At 42.7% G+C, this 20,381-nt stretch overlaps 1 protein-coding gene across 1 annotated transcript in view; it reads right to left on the minus strand.

Moving 5' to 3' along the window:
* Nucleotides 1-20,088, minus strand: part of LOC125452523 (EH domain-containing protein 3) — a 70,224-nt gene extending 50,136 nt beyond the window's left edge. The window contains exons 1-2 of the mRNA XM_048531055.2: nucleotides 19,787-20,088; nucleotides 14,842-15,018 (exon numbers count right to left, since the gene is read on the minus strand). Coding sequence (XP_048387012.1) covers nucleotides 14,842-15,018; nucleotides 19,787-20,013 — 404 coding nt within the window. The 5' untranslated portion in view covers nucleotides 20,014-20,088. The remainder of the gene's footprint in view (nucleotides 1-14,841; nucleotides 15,019-19,786) is intronic.
* Nucleotides 20,089-20,381: the final 293 nt, after the last annotated feature.

Consider the following 20,381-nt stretch of genomic DNA (forward strand, 5'->3'; position numbering starts at 1 on the left):
TGCAGATGCTGGAGAATCCAAGATAATAAAATGTGAGGCTGGATGAACACAGCAGGCCAAGCAGCATCTCAGGAGCACAAAAGCTGACGTTTCAGGCCTAGACCCTTCAGAGAGCTTTTTCAAGGGCGTTCTCGATCACTGGGGGGAAAGTTGCGGTCCTTGAAGAACTTGGATATCTGGGATGTGCGGGAGTGGAATGTCTTATCGTGGGAGCAGATGTGGCGGAGGCGGAGGAATTTGGAATAGGGGATGGAATTTTTGCAGGAGGGTGGGTGGGAGGAGGTGTATTCTAGGTAGCTGTGGGAGTCGGTGGGCTTGAAATGGACATCAGTTACAAGCTGGTTGCCTGAGATGGAGACTAAGAGATCCAGGAAGGTGAGGGATGTGCTGGAGATGGCCCAGGTGAACTGAAGGTTGGGGTGGAAGGTGTTGGTGAAGTGGATGGACTGATGAAGGGTCTAGGCCTGAAATGTCAGCTTTTGTGCCCCTGAATTGCTGCTTGGCCTGCTGTGTTCATCCAGCCTCATTCCACACTATCACCTTGGGCAACTAATAAACACCTGAATGAAGAAAAATTCCCTAGCGACAGTCACTGTAGGGATTCCCAGTGCAACTACAACAGAAGCTTCACAAGTGGTTGTACATGTGGTTTCCCCCAGAAACTCTTACCTGAATTTACATCAGGTTCTGGAAAAAAAAATTCTAAGTAAGCTATGTTCAAGTTCCCCTCGAAGTTATGCACAATCCCTTATTTATTGCCCTTTCATAGTCAGAATTTATTTCTGTGCAGCAGTGAGGAAAAAAAAAAAGTGTCCTCACACTGGATGGACTGTAGCAGTTCATCGCCTCCTTATCAAGGAGGATTGGGGATAAGCAATAAACCAATCTTGTCAGTGATACCCATACCTCTGGAACAAAAAAAGTAAAATCATGGACGGGTTGCAATTCCAAATCCCAGCACAAAATTCTTATCTCTGTGCAAATATTAAATGTTTTGGATTTCAAACTGATTTGACTAAAAAAAATTGCATCCACTTCCACCTATCATTCAAACTCAAACCAATAACAAAAGATTAAAACTTGTGATGTAGTGACAGATTTATAATCAGCAACTGCATCTAAAAATAAAAAACCTTCTATCAACAGTGTGTGTTTTGCTGTGGATAGAGGTACATTTTAACATAAAATTGATTAAAAATACAGGTAGGCACTAAAACTCAAATGTCAGCAAAAGGGGAGGAGCTGAGAAAGATGACATGACATGACTTCAAGCGAAGTACAAGACTATAATGTGGCAAGGCAAAGCGAAACAGGGACAAAAAAATTAAGCACACAGTTCCAAAACAGGAATTTCTGAAGGTGAAATTCAGATAAGCGGTAGAAAGAAACAAGATCACAGTTCAATTGAAATTAGGCAACTTAATTTTACATCCAAGTCTTCATGCATGAAATATGCTGCATAGGAAGGGTGTGTATTACTTTCATGGTGCTTGCAGGACGTAGGAACCAAGCTGATGTCAACTTGAGCAACTACATCTGCCGGAAACATCCCTGTTTAGATCTCCAAACTGGAGGTTGATTTAAATTCAAGCATCACGGAAACAGAGCACAATTGTGAAGATTTTGGATCTTAAACTACAAAAATATTGAAACATTGGCACAGGAAAAAAAACAGGTCATGTTCGCTTCAAACATAGAAAGATTGAGTGAGCTGAAGTGAAACAAACATGTGGCATTTATTCTTTCATTTCTTGTTTCTGGCTAGGCCAACATTCATCGTCCAACCCCCTACTGCCAAAGAGATATAATGAGCTGCCAGCTTAATACCTTCAATAGGCATTCTGTCCACTATTAGTACCGTGGGACCATTGCAGACTATCTGCAAAGCAAATGCAACAACTCACCAAGACTCCTTCAACAGAACCTTCCCAGCCCATAAAATTGACTAACCATAGGAAGATGAAAGAGAACACTACCAGCAAGTTCCCCTCAAAGCCACACAACATCCTGGCTTGGAAACAAATCACGAGTTCTGCTTTTAGGGAGTTGCAGGATTTTAACCTAGCAACAAGCTAATATACCTAAATCCATGGTGAGCTGTAGCCTTGAACCACTGTAGTCAATCACCTTCAAGATGAATTAGGCATGGAATTAAATGCTACAGCCAGTGACACTTACAGGAGCAGCTTAAGAAAAACAAAAAAATAGTGATACACTGTAGTCAACTCATTACAATGAGTTTCAGTCCCATTTAACTTTCCACCTTTTGATGCTTTAAAATAAGAGTTGATGGTTTTGAATCCAACTCAGACTGCAAAGCTATGAACATCTTTGGTGTTTTTCAGATTGGTTTGACACACTGGGCAGACAAACATTGGCAAGTGATTCGACAGTACAGTAGCTAAGGTTTGGCCACCTTTGAAATCTGTGGTCCACTCGCAGCATGATCCACACATAATGCAAGGCAATCACATCACCTCCACAAAGACACCAACATTTGATTGCTATTGTCAGGTCAGACTGTTCACTGATGTGAACAAACGTGGAGTATGAATATTTGTAACAGGATACAAGGCAGCCAACATAACTGTTGATTAGGCTGTACAGCTTGGGGCTTAGGCTTGCAGTTTTACAAGCCTACCCAAGAACCCTGCATTTAGAAAACAAAAAGTTCATGCCACCTTCAATGACTTGAGGCCTGTTTTAACAGCCTCCTTTGGGATTATATCATTTAAGTTAAACGTTTACATGTTTTTCTTTCAGAAAAACATGTAATGTTTAACTTAAGTGATATAATCCTGAAAGAAAAACATATGTATTTCAAATCAACCTGCTTAAAAATATGCCATTCCACATTTCTGGAGCAGGTGGGGCTTAAATTCAAGTCTCTTAGCATGGGAGGTAGGAAACAAGTACACATGGAAATATTGAGCTGCTGTTAAAAATTGAAGGGATAGATCAGGTTAGCTAAGATCACATCAGTTCAGTGATCCTAGGGTCTTCCTTGCATATGGTAGAGAATGGCTTGCTTCCATGCTAAAAAAATTCAGGTAACTGAAAAATCTCTTACTACAGTCTGTCACAGGTGGACAGACAGACAGTAGCTGGAGAAAATGGAAGGGTGCAGAGCCCTGGTTGCCATATGCTCCTTTCTATTCACACATTCAGATTGCCAGCAACAAGATATTGGATGTATATATTCTTCTCAGGGGCTTTCTTAAAGCCCTACTTTTAGAAAACCTTGCTCAAGGTTGTACTTTTCACTAGCCCAAACTCCAAAGGAAAATTTGAGATTGCTGCAATCACCCTTTCTCAAACATTGTCTTGTGCAGTAAGACAATAGGGTGATCTGCCTTTGAGAAAAAGAGAGAAATGAGGCGTCCCTGATGTTTCCACCATATTATAATCATACTGTGATGGGGAATTTCATCTACTCCTACTTTAGCTACAAAATGACTTTTTCAAAAACCCTTGGCAGGTTGGGGTTGTGCTGAATTTGCAGCAGGTATCTCTTTGAAGAATGGACACCAAAAAAAAAGGAGGAGGGAAAAAACAGACCAAAAAAAAAGAGGGGGGAACAGACCAAAAGAAAAAAGGACAAACTCTATTGAAGTGCTCTTGCAAATACCAAAAGCCTGTGCTCTTCAAGACCATCTCTCCATTCTTGGCTACAAGTACAAATCAGGCCTTGTGTGCACGATTGATATACATAGGCAGTCTTCACTTCACTAAAGCAGCCTGCCGATCAGCTAACCATTGGAACTTGCATTCTTCTGCCATCCACCACTTGTGCTTAGTCAGTTTTTTTTTTGCTGGATGTGAGCCTTCAATCTGTGGGGCTGCTTTCTAGATCAAGCTGGATGGCAGATTCAGTTTCAGAAATGCCTTGTGCTTGTGATTCAGCTACTGAAGAATGAGTCAGGCAATCAAGAGGCTTAACTAGTGGAACCAATTGCGACATGGGGGAACAGCTCAGGTTCAGGCACGAATAACAAAATCCCTACAATGTGGAAGCGTCAAGCCCACACCAACCCTCCTAACTAAAACCACCCCTCCCACTTTATCTCTGTAACCTGACACTTACCGTGGCTAATCCACCTTGCCTGCACATCTTTGGACAGTGGGAGGTAACCAGATGACCCATGCAGACAATGGGAGTATATGCAGATATCCAGATAGTTTGGAGTCACATCATAGAATTCCTACGGTGTGGAAACAGGCCCTCTAGCCCAATAAACCCACACTGATCCTCAGAGCATCCCACCCAGACCCATCTCCCTATATTCCACTTAATCTCCATACCCCAGAACATGGGCAATTTGTTATGGCCAATCCACCTAATCTGCACATCTTTGGATTGTGGGAGGTAATCAAAGCACCTGGAGGAAACCCAAGCATACACAGGGAGAATGACTGTGGGGCGTTTGCACAGTCACTCGAGGGTGGAATCAAATCTGGGTTTCTGGCACAATGAGGCAGCAGTGCCAATCACTGAGCCACTGACTCTGCAGTGGAATCAAACATGGGTCCCTAGTGCTGTGACTAACCCCAAAACATCCATGGTTTCACCCAAGATGGTTTCAGGCCACCAACCTGTGGGTAATTGCCAAACACACTGACCAATTGCATCAAAGAGACTGCTGGATCACCTTTCATGTCACTGGACATGGGACATCTGCAAAAACACTACTAAAAATGGTACTTTCCCAATGCTTGGAGGTGCCCGAAGGTTGCTCTAAACAGTCATGAGGAAGTAGAAGGTAGTATTTGCAAGCTGATTATGGAAACCTGCAGGACAAGTAGGGTTGTGATAGTTGGTAATTTCAATTCCTGAGGGTAGATTGGAGGGGAAAGATAAAGGGAGGCATGTGGGGCAAGGAAGGAGAGAAATTTAAGTAATGTGTGCAGGAGACCTTTATGGAACAATATATTGTGGGGAATGAAGGCGAACTGACAGAGTGGAGGAGCATTTGGGATATAGCAAAGTTTAATATTCAGTTGGAAGAGGTTTAAAAAAAAACCTAATGATTAAGCTTCCTGGCTAGAGAATGGGCAGGTTTTAGGGGTCTAAAAGTTGAACCAGAGCAGGTTGCTTGGAAATGCATTTTTATGGGATAAGGATGGATGAATTCTTTCTCCCCGCCGCCACCGCCCCCCCCCCCAACTTCTTTATTCATTAATGAGATGAGGGCTTTGCTGGCTACGCAGCATTTATTGTTCATCCCTAATTGCTGAGACAGCAGTTCAGAATCAACCACATTGCTGTGAGTCTGAAGTCACATGTAGGCCAAACAAGGTAAAGGTGGCAGTTTCCAGGACTTTAGTGCACCAGATGGGTTTCTCTGACAATCATTAGATTCCTAATTCCAGATATTTTATTGAACTCGAATTCAACCATCTGTCATGGCAGGATGCAAACCCAAGTCCCCAGAATGTTATCCAGGTCTCTGGATTAACAGTCCAGCAGTAATACCACAAGGCCATCTCGCTGGAAAATGTCAGAAGATAGATGGATAGGTCTCAACTAAATACCTACAAGAAATAAAAATACAGGGTATCCAAAGTTACAGCACCCTGGAAGACTAATGATGTTGAGAAAATAAGCAAGAAGAGGAGGTGTACAATGCACACTGGAATAACAGCAAATCAGGAAGAGGAAGTCTGTTTTAGGAGGGAGGTTAAGGCTAGAAATAAGCAAGGCTAAGAGGAAGCAATGGTAGGTTATACTAAAAACAAAATCATAAAAATGCTCAAGACATTAATAGTAGAATAGATAGGGTGGATAGGGAGAGCCTTTTTCCTAGGATGGTGACGGCAAGCACGAGGGGGCACAGCTTTAAATTGAGGGGTGAAAGATATAGGACAGATGTCAGAGATAGTTTCTTTACTCAGAGTAGTAAGGGAATGGAACGCTTTGCCTGCAACGGTAGTAGATTCGCCAACTTTAGGTACATTTAAGTCATCATTGGACAAGCATATGGACGTACATGGAATAGTGTAGGTTAGATGGGCTTAAGATCGGTATGACAGGTCGGCACAACATCGAGGGCCAAAGGGCCCGTACTGTGCTGTAATGTTCTATGATCTAAGAATAGTGAATGTTACTGAGGAGTTCATAAGGAACAAGCAGGGTAAGCTGCACAATGAAGTAAAGGATGTGGTAGAGGTACAAAAGGAGTCTTTGTTTCTGTCTTTACCAAATTAGAAGATGGTAACAATGGCCTAGCTGAAAATGTCAGCTTTGAACAAATGAGCAGTATAGTTATAGATCAAGAAGAGATGCTGAAAACGTTGGCAGTACTCCAGGTAGAGAAGTCACCAGATCAGGATGGGATACAGCTTAGACTGAAGGGCTAGGAGAGAGATTCAAGACAACTGGATCAGCAGTCCTGGAGTATTTTTTGAGAAGTGAGGGATGACCTTGTCGAGACTTGATACTTTACTTTACCACACACATTGAGCCAGCACTGGAAGAGTACTGTGTAATAACATCTTATTTACAGACGTTTGTAAAGTCACAAACAGTATGGATAGGGTGATTTTCTTAGGGTGCAGGAGTCTAAAACTACAGGTTTAAGGCAAGAGGGGAAGATTTAAGAAGGATCCTAAAGGGCAACTTTTTTTCCACCCCCATGCTGAGGATGATGCATGTATGGAATTAACTTCCAGAGGAAGCTGTGAAGGCTGGTACAATAATAACACTTAAAAAGGCATCTGCATGGATAATGAATGCTTAGTGTTTAAAAGGGATATGGACCAAATGGGCCTAGGTTAAAATTAGGATCTCTGGTCAGCATGGACAAGTAGGACTGAAGGGTACGTTTCTGTGCTGTGCATCTATGATATGTACATCAAGTCTTCTTGAATGGCACATCAGGCTCAAATTGAAAAAAAATGCAACAGGAACTGTAAACTAAGCTGGGAGCAGTAAGTGACCTTTGAATAGAGAAGAGCAGCTGGTGCAAAGAAAAAGAACAAACCGATCTTGAAGCCAGGCTTGAAAGTGAGCCACATGGATTCTTGTTCAAAGTACTCTACTGATGCTTCAACTCCATACATAACAAATTATGCCCAAGCAGATGGCAGATGACCAAATGTTAACAGGAAGTCATGGAGACTCCCCTACCTTGGGGAAAAGGCCTTAACTGTTCACCTTATCCATGCCCCTCATGAATTCATAAACTGCTATAGGTCACTCTTTAGCCTCCAATGCTCCAGGGCAGATATTCTCAGCCCATTCAGCCCTTCCCTATAGCACAAACCCTCTAACCCTAGTAACATTTGTTTAAATCTTTTCTGAACCCTTTCAAGTTCCACAACATCCTTCCTATAGCAGGGAGACCAGAATTGAGCAGTGTTCCAAAAGTGGCCGAACAATCTAACAACTATAGTGTTCTATACAATGGCTACATGATCTTCCAATTCCCATATTCGATGCACTGAACAATAAAGGTGAGCATACCAAATGCCTTCATCACTACCCCATCCACTTGTGACCACTCTTTCAAGGAAAGTGCACTATCAAGGTCTTTGTTCAGCAACACTCCCTAGGACTTTACCATGAAACATAAAAGTCCTACTGATTTGCCTTACCAAAATGTAGTATCTGATATTTATCTAGATTAAGCTCCATCAGCCCCTACTTCTCAGCCAGTCAACTCATCTAATCAAGGTCCCATTGTCCCTGCAGTCCACTATACTGCCTATTTTGCTGTTATCTGCAAACTTATGAAGCATGCTTCCCATGTTGACTTCCAAGTCTATGTAGGAATGAGGAAAAGTGGACACAGCACTGATCCTTGTATCACACCGCTGGTCACAGGCCTCTAGTCTGAAAAGCAATTTTCTGATGAAGGGTCTAGGCCCGAAACATCAGTTTACCTGCTCCTCAGATGCTGCTTGGCCTGCTGTGTTCATGCAGCTCCACACCTTGTTATCTTGGATTCTCTAGCATCTGCAGTTCCTATTATCCCTCCCTCCTCCTACCTTCAAGCCAGTTCTGTATACAAATGGCTAGTTCTCTCATGTGGAGCCTTGTTGAATGGTGTACAGCTGAAGTCCATATAGACAACGATCACTGCTTAGCCTTCAGTCTTCTTTATCACTTCTCTCCAAAGGCCACACTGACTATTCCTAATCAGGTCCTTGGCTTTCCAAATACATGTAAATCCTTTAACTCTGAATCCCCTCCAACAACTTGTCCATCAATGCTGTCAGGGTCACTGGTCTATAGATCCCTGACATTTCCTTACTGTCTTTCATAAATAATGGTATGTTAGCCAACCTCCAGTATTCCAGCACATCCATGGCTATCGATGCTACAAATTTCAGCAAGTTGTTCAGTAAGTTTTCAGACAGTACAAACAAGAAGGTTGTTGGGCTGGTAAATAGGGAGACTAGCCCAAGAGTGCAGACGGACTGATCAGTGGTGAATGAAATTCAACTTGGATACAAGTGAAGTGATGTACTTGACCACGGCAAACAAGGTATTGCAATATCAATGGTGGACCACCAGAAACACAGAATCAGAGGGACCTTGGTGTGCACATCCATCAGTCTTTTAACACGTGGATAAAGTAGTCAAGGTGGCATTAGTTGAGACAAGAGAGAGTTTAAGAGCAGGATGTTGTGCTTGAACCACATAAAAAAGTGTGGTTAAACCTCAGCTGAAGTATTGCATGCAGTTCAGGAATCTACATTATAGCAGGGATGTGACTGCACTGGACAGGGTGCAGAGGAGATTTACCAGGATGTTTTCTGTGCTGGAGAGTTGTAGTTAAGTAGTGAGTTTGGACAGACTGGATGTATAAAATTCTGAAGGGCATAGATAGGATAGACAGGAAGGAACTTCTCCCCTTGCTGAAAGGATATGATCAGAGGCATAAGTTTAAGGTAAAAGTTCAGACGAGATGGGTGAAAAAGGTTTTCCTCTCATGGGGAGTGAGAGAGTCTGGAACTCCGCTGCCTACTAGGGTGGTAAAGACTGAAATCCTCAAAATGTTAAGGAAGCATTTTAGATCTGCATTTGTGAAGCCAAGGCATACAAGGCAATTGGCCAAGTCTGGAAAACAGGGCAAGAATTGTTAAGCAGTTTTTGACAGGTGTAGACACAATGGACCAGTAGGACCTTTTCCTTTAGTGTAGATTGAAACCAGTGCAAACTTTTGAGTCCAAACTGTTTTCATCACAAAGACTGTAGCGACCAAAGCTACAGCATGGGTGCATATTGAATCCTCCCCTGGTTATTCTCTCATTACCAACTTCAGAGAGAACAGAACTTCAGTTATGACTCAAATTAGTTTTCCTCAGAGGCTACTATTTGCCCTATTTTCTGGGGTCATCAGAAAGCAAGCAAGGTACAATCTTGGTGCGCCTGTGATCTTATAGATTACAGAAACAGAATTTGCCAGTTATCTTATTTCCCTTTTGACCCATCCCTTAAACAGCCCCTTTCTTCAAATTAGGGTCAAGAAGCCAAGACGACTGTGGTTTAAACCACATACATTAGACTGCCTTGTTGACAGAATAGCTTTAACTAAGCATTTTGTCTGAGCTGCAAATCTAGTCTGGTAATTATTCACAAAGTCAGGTACTGGTTATTTTAAAAAGATCTGGTTAGGAATTCAGGGTTTCAGAGCCAGTATTCCCATTTAACTGCTGCGAATGCAGAGATAAGGAGGCTGATATCATTTGGCTGTCTTTGGCATTACAAAGTAGATTTTTGCCCATTCCTTTGATTATGCCTCATTCTTAAATGGGGTATTTAACTGTGATAGGCATTTGATTCATCAAGTCTAAAGGATTAGCAGTGTAGCATCTCTGTCTGCAGTTAGTATCTAGACCCGTAATTCATGGGCTTCCATCTATCGTTGAGGGTGAGGACGAGTTCGGCTGGGCGGATGAGGGTGTCGGTGGAGGGGGGATTGGTCGGGCTTGCAGGACAGGAAGAAGCGGAGGGCCTTGAGGCCATCTGCATGGGGAATACAGGTGTATAGGGACTGGACGTCCATGGTGAAAATGAGGTGTTGGGGGCCGGGGAATTCGAAGTTGCACAACTGCACCTCCCAGTCGCGAACCATTTTAACTCCCCCTCCTATTCCTCAGACCACATGTCCATCATGGGCCTCCTTCAGTGCCACAATGATGCCACCCGAAGGTTGGAGGAACAGCAACTCATTCTGCTTGGGAACCCTGCAGCCTGATGGTATCAATGTGGACTTCACAAGCTTCAAAGTCTCCCCTTCCCCCACTGCATCCCAAAACCAGCCCAGCCTGTCTCCGCTTCCAACCTGTTCTTCCTCTCACCCATCCCTTCCTCCCACCTCAAGCCACACCTCCATTTCCTACCTACTACCTCATCCTGCCTCCTTGACCTGTCAGTCTTCCTTGGACTGAGCTATCCCCTCCCTACCATCCATCTTCGGTCCACCTCCCCCTCTCTCCCTATTTATTCCAGAACCCTCTCCCCATCCTCCTCTCTGATGAAGGGTCTAGGCCTGAAACATCAGCTTTTGTGCTCCTGAGATGCTGCTTGGCTTGCTGTGTTCATCCAGCTTCACACTGTTATCTTGGATTCTCCAGCATCTGCAGTTCCCATTATCACAAATACTCAGTATTGCCATTTTTCCAAGACATGCTACGTGTAAAATCACATTCAGTGAAGTTAGCTTCGGTTATTAGAGGCCAAGAAAACAACTTTCCACAGGTCATGCAGAGTCTATTCAATTCAAATACCCTTATTTTATGTTTAGTTCTAAAGCCTTATTCTTTTTCAACTGCCTGAGAAAGTGAGGTGGTGAAGATAAGGAAAACTATTGTCCAACCTCAAATCTTTTCTATAGATGTATAAAAAGAGATTACAACCATTGAGGGGAAAAACAACAGATCAGTAAAGAGAAGTTCAGGATGGAACTGTTTTAAAGCCAATGAAAAAGTTTTCAAAAAGTTAAAAACCACAACTCACCTTAATCAGAAAGATCTAACAAGCACAATATAAAATGAAAGTCAGTCCATCTGCACAGTCACTGCCTGCATGAACATTCATAAAACTTTGATCTTCCTTTGCCACTGTCCCTGTACCAATCCATTCCTTAGCTCCCAACATGAGGAATAAATCCATGGCACATGTGACAGAATGCCATGCAGACTTGGTGGGTCTAATCTCTCGCTATTGCTCATTAAAATGAATTCTTTTCAAAATTTCGGCATGTAGATGTTAGTAACTTACATAAAAAATGTCTACTGTGTTTAATGCAACATTGCTTCAACCAATTTAAAAAAAGTGTTTTCAAAAAAAAAAAGAAAGAAACACTTAAAAATGACAGATCCGCCCTGGAATTATTCAGAATTGTTTAATTTTAGGATCACCACAGAATGCCAACCAAATATCTAGCACCAAAATGGAAAAAAGGTAAGTGAATTAGGTTGCATATTAAGGGCTGAGGGAATTCAGATTAATAGATTAAAGGAAAAACTGGCCAAATCAGAATAGAACATTTCATTCATCATAGTCAGGTAGTACACAGGATAGAAGGTACTGAAGTTAGTTGCCTTGCTATGGAAAAGATGTTGTTAAACTTCTTAAAAAAAAAGTGTGCAGGAAAGATTTACAAGGACATTGCTGGAGTTGCAAGGTTTGAACTATAGCAAGAAACTGAATCGGCTGGGGCTCTTTTCCCTGGAACAAGGCTGAGGAGTGGCCTTAGGAGGTATGAAAGGTCATGAGGGGCATGGAAAAGATGAATAGCCAAGGTAGGGAGTTCAAAACCAGATGGTATAGGTTTAAGGTGACAGGCAAAAGATTTCAAAGGGACAACATTTTTATGCAGAGGGTGGTGCATGTATGGAATGAGATGCCACAGGAAGAGGAGGCAGCTGGTACAATTACAACATTGAAAAAGGCATCTGGATGGGTATATGAATAGGAAGGGTCAAGCGGGATCTGGGCCAAATGCTAGCAAATGAGACTAGATGAATTTAGGATATCTGATTGGCATGGATGAGTTGGACCGAAGGGACTGTTACCATGCTGTATGTCTTCAACTCTAACATCTCATTCAGATGAATGACTAATTCAATAACGTTTAACAGAAGCACCAAGTTTGCAGATGGCACCAAACCCAGAAGGTCAAACACAAAAGGAAGCAGCTCAGGAATTGAAGATGAATTGGATAAAATGCCAAACATACATGACTAGACTACACCAGATACACTTGGGCTGATGAGGGAAAAGTGTGGTACAAGGTCTAGATTTGGGGTGCAAAAAACGCTCAAATGTATGTTTGTCAAGAGATCAGAAAGACTTGGGAATTCATCTCAAACAAAGGCATTAATCAAGAAATCAGATTTTAGAGAAAATTAACAGAGTAGATTAAGATAAAGACAACTAGAATGCAGCTTTTACATAGGGAATTTAAAAAAGGTCAGGAGACAAAGGTAGCAGTCTGAAAAAAGTCTATGGCAAGTTTAAAAAGCAGCAACTAGTAAAATATACTTAAAATTACATTCCATCACACAAAAGTGATTCACTGTCTTTATCCAAAACTTGAGTTTTCTAACTTTCAATTTGGTATTAATCTTTTTTAAAAAGGGTACAAAAGGTCCAATTTTCCCAGAAGCAGCCATATTGAATCACAGAAAAAAAAAAATGTTTAACAATACCAAAGTCTGGGTGATCATACATTTTCAGCCAAAAAGGTCTCAGTATGGGATACTGAATCAAGCTATATTTATCCAAAGATTGATATCAGATCAAAGAGAAATTTCAAGGAAAAAAAAAAGTGTGTTAAACAAATACATACACAAATTAGGAATAAGGGTCCCTTGCCTGCTCTACCATACATGGCTGCTCAGATTGTTCCACATCCCCGTCTACAATGACAACCTTTCACTTGGTTATCAATAATCTCTGGTTTCAAAAATAAACATTCAAGGACTCTGCTTCCATCACTTTGAGGATATGTTCTGAAGACTAAGGTGAGAGAGAAAAAAAGCCTTCTAGATTAAATCCAGTTCAAACAGGTGACTCTTAAAATAATGACCAGAGATTATTTTCTTTATTCTGTGACAATAGCATTGCAGGCTGGCTAGCATGTGCTGCCTGCCTTAATAGCACTTGAAGTGTTTAACTTATTCTGTTTTCTCCATTACCCACGATTTCGAACAGTACAGGCCCTTTGGCACAACACCGTGGGCTGAACTTAATCCTAAAGATCTAGCTTGGATGCTAGGTTTTTTAGATTTATACACAAGGGCTCACAGATCCCGGTTATGCTGCGGAAAAGCTAATCTTCGCCATTTAAATAATATTCAACTACTCTATCCTTCATTGCACTGTACATAAGAGAGGTCATATTACTGAAACTCGCAAAAAATTCTTAGCAATCCTGTCAAGCGCCCTAAAATGTTGTTGCCCCTTATTGGCAAGTCTAGAACCAAAAAAGGATAACTTAAATATAAGGGGTCTTCCATTAGGGCCAGTGTGGAGTGGGAACTCCTTTTTAGATAGTAGTGATTTTTCAGAATTCATTACTGCAGAGGGCTGTAGAAGCACCTTCAAAAGGCAGAGATTGATTAAAATATCTGTCTGTCGTCAGGAGATCAAGAGTAACGTGGATAAGGCTGGAAAGTGATAGTGGCATTCAGGATTATTACATCAGCCATGATTTCACTGAGGGATTGGACACAGTGGGCTGAACAGCCTGTTTCTCTCATCATATGGTCCTAAACCACACAAATAACACTTTTAAAGCAATGAGCCAAGCTTTCTAATAAAGATTGGAGAACAATTCTAAAGCCTGAACAAAAATAAACAAAACAGTGAAATTACAAAGCAATCTTAAAAGCATTGAAGTTATATTACCAATTAGATTCAAACCAAGGGCATCTATATAACCAAAGTCACAGGAAAGCTATAGTTGGATTTAGGTCTATATCTGCAACACTGTCGGTCATTCAACTATAGGGTGTCACATCACAACCGTCTGCTTACAGTACTTTATGCACAGAAGAAAAAAAAAGATAGGATTTAGGATCATACTATCTGGCCTTTCAAATTTGTGAAGTCATTCAATGACATCAGGGCTGATCAGATTGAGGAGTTCTGTACATTTCTTCGTCAGCTTCTCAAGGTGAAAAAAGCCAGTTCAGCATGGATGAGCCTCTTTAGCTGTTGGAAAAGGGTAGCACCTCTATTCAAGCGGAGATATCCACTCAACCATGCAGAAAATTGCCTACGTTATATCCTGGATAAAACGGCAGGACAAATCCAATGCAGCCAATTATCATTCCATCAAACTATACACAGTCAGGTGACAGAAGGTATCCTCAACAATGCTATCAAACAGGAATTGTTGGAGAAACCAGATCTGGCAGCATCTGTGGACAGTAACCAGAGCTAACATCTAGTCCAGTGACCCTTCTTCAGGATAGAGTACGGGGCTGACATTCACCAGCAATTTCTGTTTTTGCTTTAGATGTTCAGGATCCACAATTCTTCAGTTTATTTTAAAGCGCTACGAAACAGCACTTGCTTAGTAGTATCTTACTCAGTGACATCCAGTGTGAGCTCTGCCAGAGCCACATAGCTCCTGAATTCATTACTGCTTTGACCCAAAAAAAAAAGGATAAAATAACTAAACTTGAGACATGGAGAGAATGGCTGCCAGAGAAGTTCAAATAAGGAACACTCTCTTCCTCTACTACCAATCTCCAAAACAGGCACCAAAAGTTGAAGTGTTCAGGAGATTTCTGCTGCTTTGCCCAGCAGACATGCTGAAATGTTGTCAGATTTGAGAAATCAAAACTCATATTCCCCATTTTATAAAGTGAAGGTGCACTAACCTGTTCAAAAAGGCATTGCCAAAAGCATTAAGTTTCCGGAATGGCTTTTTTGGATCCACCACCAGAGCATTTCCAGGAACCACTCCTTCTACATCCCCATTCATTACAGCAATGAAGCAATCAGTAGTTGGCTCAGGTCCAATCCTCATTCCTGGGAAATCTTGTTCAAGAAGGTACCTGAGATAAAAAGAAAATTACCACTGCTTTCCACCATTAAGGCTAAAGGATATGACAATATCATTAACAAGTTTAAAATTAAATAGCAGTTCCATCGTAGCCAGAAAGCAGAATTGTCATAAAACAAATATTTAGCAGTCACCTTGCTGATGGCAGGAGTCTTGCAATTACAAAGATAACAAACACTGCAGGCAGTTTTCAAGCAGTTTGTTCATAAAAATGTGTCATATAGGGAGTCAATGACATTTTAACTGGAATACTAATCCAATCTAATGCTCAATAGGACAGAACGCTAATTTCACCAGGCCAGGTGGTGGTGCTTTTAAAAATGCATGTTTGTGGGATGCAGGTGGTATTGCTGGCTAAACATTTGTTGCCCATCTCTAGTTACCCAGAAGACAGTTAATAGTCAACCACACCACTGTATCTGGAGTCACACATAGGCATAAGCAACAAGTGATAGACAGATCTGAATACTATCTAGGCTTGAGCTGACAAGCAGCAAGGAACATTCACACCACAGATGCCAGGCAGTGACCATCTCCACTTAGATGTAATCTAGCCACCGTTCTTCAGCATTTAAATAGTGTTATACAGTCACTGAATCCTGCACTATCAACATTCTAGGGGTTACCATTAACCAGAAACTCAACTGGACCTGCCATAATATAGTAGCCACAACAGCAGATCAGGGAATAGGAATACTGTGGTGAGTAACTGACCTCATGTCTCTCCAATTTACATCCACCATCAACAAGGCACAAGCCAGGAGTGAGATAGAATAGTCCCCATTTGTCTGGATGGGTGCAGCACAACACCATCCAGGACAAAACAGCCACTTTATGAACACTGCATCCACTCCCTTCAAAGCTCAGCAGCATGTACACTATCTACAAGACGCATGGCAGAAATTCAAAGATTCTCAGATAGCACCTTACAGATCCACAACCACATCCATCTCGAAGTACAAAAGCAGCAGATACATGGGATTACCAGTACCTTCAAGTTCCTGTCCAAGCCATTCACCAACCTAACTTGGAAGTGTATCATCATTCCTTCACGGTCACTGGGTCAAAATCCTAGCATTCCCTCCCCAAGGGCATTGTGGGTCTACTTACAGCAAATGGACTGAAGCACTGAAAGTGGCAGCTCACCACCCACTTCAACAGCAAGTACTCAGACCCAGTCAGCGACACCCATATTCAACAAATGTACAAAACCAGACCCAGTAAGGACAGCAGTGTGCTTTCCTTTGAAGTCATTGGAGAACCAGATGAATTTTTAAATGACAATCGACAACGTCACCACAATTAGGCTATTTCAGATTCTTTTAAATTAGATGGGAGACTAAATAAGTGAAAACAAAATCTGGAATTAGAAGTTGCATATAACGTTAGATGGGCAATGTATGCTGGCCAACCAGCAACACCAATGTCCATGAGACAATAAGACAACTTGACTGCAAAAGTATGGTCAATTGTCATCACAAATATATCTGGCTCACTAGTGTCCTCAACAGTTGAGGAGCCCAGCATATTAGTGCAGAAGTTGAAGTATTTGCATCTATATTCAGCCTCGTGTCAAGTGGGCGATCAATGGTAGTTTTCCCCTCGAGGTCTCCTGCAACACAGATGTCAGCTACTTGGTTTGCTCCTCCTAAGGAAGAAATGATTGAAGGTTACAGAACATGACATTCTGGCAATAATACTTAAGCGTATACTGGAACTTGTCTCATCCTTGTTCAAGCTGTTCCAGTACATCTGCACCACTGGCACCTACTGGGCAAAGTTGCCTGATTACATCTTGTATGCAGAAGCAGGAAATTTCCAACCTGTTCAGCTACTACCCTGTCAGTCTACTCCTCAATCTCAGTGCTTTCCAGCAGCATTTGCTTGTAACACCGGTGATTGTTGATGTCCAGTTTGGGTTCCATCAGGACCACTGAGCTCCTGACCTTGTTACAGCCTTGGTTCAAATTGAACAAAAAGGAAAATAAAAGAAAAAGAAATAAAAAAAAAAAAGAGTGGAATTCCAGAGGTAAGCCAAGACTTGACTCCCCTGGACAATGGTCACATTTAACGAAGTGTGGGTTACAAGGAACCTAGAGCCAGTGGGAATCATGTGGGGGCCCAACCGGTGAGAATGGCAAGAATCTACAGACAGATATATGTAGTTTAAGTGAGTGGGCATAAAAACGTGGCAGGTGGAATATGTAGGAAAGTATGAAGTGATGTACTTTGCAAGAATAGAACAGCTGAATGTTATTTAAGATGTACAAAAATCTAAACAGAAGGACTTGTACAAAATCCTAGCATCCACGTTCAGCAGTTACAAAAGCAAGGCAAATGGACTATTGTAATTTAAAAAAGAGAATGGAGTATAAAAAGGAAGTTTTCTAAAACTACTCAAGGCACTAGTTAGAACACAGCTGGACGACAGTGAAAAGACTTCAGTCCTTTATCCAAGGGAAGGTACACCAAATTTGGAGACAGTTCAGAGAAGACTCACTAGGTTGATCCCAGGCATAAAGAACCATCTAATGAGGAGAAGTCAAGGAGGTTGCACCCATTTAGATCAAATAGCTAAAAAATATTTGTTATTATGCCCCAAACCCTGTCTGCTCTCAGGTGTAGGTAAAATATCCCAGGGCATTTTTGAAGAATAAAAGGGAGTTGACATAGGAGAACGTAGCAACAGGCCCTTTGGGCCACCATGCCTGTGCCAACCGGGATTCCACGCGATCTAATCTTACTTACCAGACGACCACGCAAAACCTTCTCGAACATTTTGCTGACATCCATATCGACGTCTACTGTCCTCTGCTGTCAGTCTATCATCTCTTCAAATAACTCAACTAAGTTAGCAAGTCACGATTCCATGCACAAGCCATGTTAATCAGTCTTTGCTTTTTCAATACAGATAGCGGAGATTTCTTTACATATTTGCTTCTTAATTTCTCACTATTTGGGGGCTTATAGTACAATTTCAATGTGATCATCCTTTATTCTTATTTCTCAGTTCCACCCATATAATTTCACTGCATGAGCTCCCAGGATTATCTTATGTACAGCTATAACTAAACACCACTCCCCCTTCCTCTTTCCCAGAGGATCTGTACCCTGGAACACAAAGCAGCAAGTTCGGTCCATCCCTGAGCCACATTTCTGCAATAGCTATGATTCCTCAATCCCACAGTCCCAATAATGCCTTAAATCCATCTGCCTTACATATCAGGACTCTTGTATTGAGATAATTTTGTTTTATTTTTTCCCCAGGACTTACCTTGTCCTGTCTTATTTTTGCCTTGCTCCCCTTCTCAACTGTACCAGCCTCAGCCTCTTGTCACTGCTTTGGTTCTCACCCCATCACCCTTTTAAGGTTGAAAGCCTCCCAAGTAGCACTGGGCAATCTCCCCACCAAGATATTGGTCACTTACAACTCACAGGGAACCCATCCCTGTCATTTGGAATCTTTGGGGTAGAAATGATCAAAGAGAAAAAAGCAGTCCTTGCCCTCTGCACAAGTTCCTCAGCCACACGTTCATCAGCTGTATCCTCCTATTTCTACTCTAACTAGCACATGGCCCAAGTAATAGTCCTGATATTACTAGAGGACTAGTTTTTTAAAAACCTCCACTCTAGTTTCCTACATTCTCTCTGTTGCACTTCATCCCTTTCCCTACCTATGTCAATGGTACCAACATGCATAATAATTTCCTGCTGGTCACTCTCCCCTTTCAGAATACTCTGCACCCTTAGAGATCCATGACTCTTGCACCGAGGAGGCAACATGCCATCTTGAGGACAGCCACAGAAACACCCTTGTATGCTCCAGACTAGAAATTACAATCTATCACTTGGAACCTGACATACCGCTTATTACAATGCGGTCAGTGATGGTACCAGAAACCTTGCTGTCAGTACTATACTCATAATGAGGCCATGCCCCCTCCTACATTATCCATAATAGCAAAGCAGATAAACATGACAGGGGAGAATCAGAAGGCCAAATAACCCTCCAAAAGGACGACCTGAAGCTACAACTTGTTGACAGATAGAATTAACAATTAAACCAAGCTGATGCAGACATGGACTAAATGCAACAAGGTCAGATTGGGATGTCTGGTCAGCACAGATGAGTTGGACAGAAGTGTCTCTGTCTATGCTGTATGTCTATTAACTGTGTATATTGATTACTGATAACTGACAGAAACAGCCCTTACACCCTCCTCAGCGACACCTCTATCTTGGGCATAGTGAATGCAGGTGGGATCCGATTTCTTTAAACAACAACAACAACATTCCTGCCTGGAGCAGATCTCAGGTATGACATAGCCTAGTTTCCGCCAGCCAGCTGAAATCAATCGATCGATCCATACGTTCCCACCTATTTTCCTTATGGCAGATCAAGAGCCTAACCAGGCAGCCTGAGAACCTTGTACACGGCCTTCAAAACTTCTTCCTTAGGCAATAGGTGCAGAGCAAGAGAACAGCCAAGAGCAGTGCCCTCTGCCCTCCTCCGTGGGGGCACAGTGGGGCAGGGCAGCCTCATTTCCCTGCGCAATGCCCACCTGCCTGGTGGAGGGGCAGCGAGGGAGGGAGACACAGGGCAGCCGGATTTCCCCATTCAATGCCCTCCTCCCTGGGAGGGCGAGTGACAGCGCGACAGGGCAGTAGCCTCATTTCCCCGCGCGATGCCCACCTCCCTGCGGCGGCGGGTGGAGACATATTAAGAAATAGGAGGACAGTGAATGGAGGGTCCGGCTCACCTGATGAAGGTGGTCTTGCCGGTGGAGTACTGACCGACCAGCAGCAGCATGGGCTTGTTGTCGAAATCCGCATTGTCCAGGGAGGGCGAGTGGAACTCGTGGAAGCGGTAATGTTCCTCCAGGGGAAGCAGCTTGGTTTTGTAGAGCTTCTTCAGGCCGTCCGTCACCGTCTGAAAGACCTCCGGGTCCTTTTTGCCGCGGTCGTGCGTCCCCAGCCAGCTGAACATGCTGACAGAAAGCCTCGGTTTTGTTTTAAACTTTCCCCAACCCCCAAAATAAAAACCACTTAACTGCCTCAGCGAGCGAGCGAGCGAGCGAGCGAGCAGCCCGAGTACAAGCCCAAACCTTCCCCCTAGATCCCTCTCAAAGACTCCGCGAGCCCCGCTCCGCTTTAAGGAGCCGTGCTCCCGCCCACCCTCGTGTCACCTGTTCCGGTGACGTAAACCAACGGCTTCTCTCTGCGCGCGCGGGCTCAAGTCGCTTGAAGCCGACGGCTTCTCCGGCCGCTCCACCCCCCCCCCCCAACCACCCGGACAAGTGGGGAAAGATGTCAAACCAGAATCGGGGAAAGGCTTCGCGTTCCCTTAGATTTCCA

Source organism: Stegostoma tigrinum, chromosome 4 (assembly GCF_030684315.1).
Source record: "Stegostoma tigrinum isolate sSteTig4 chromosome 4, sSteTig4.hap1, whole genome shotgun sequence".
NCBI lineage: Eukaryota > Metazoa > Chordata > Chondrichthyes > Orectolobiformes > Stegostomatidae > Stegostoma > Stegostoma tigrinum.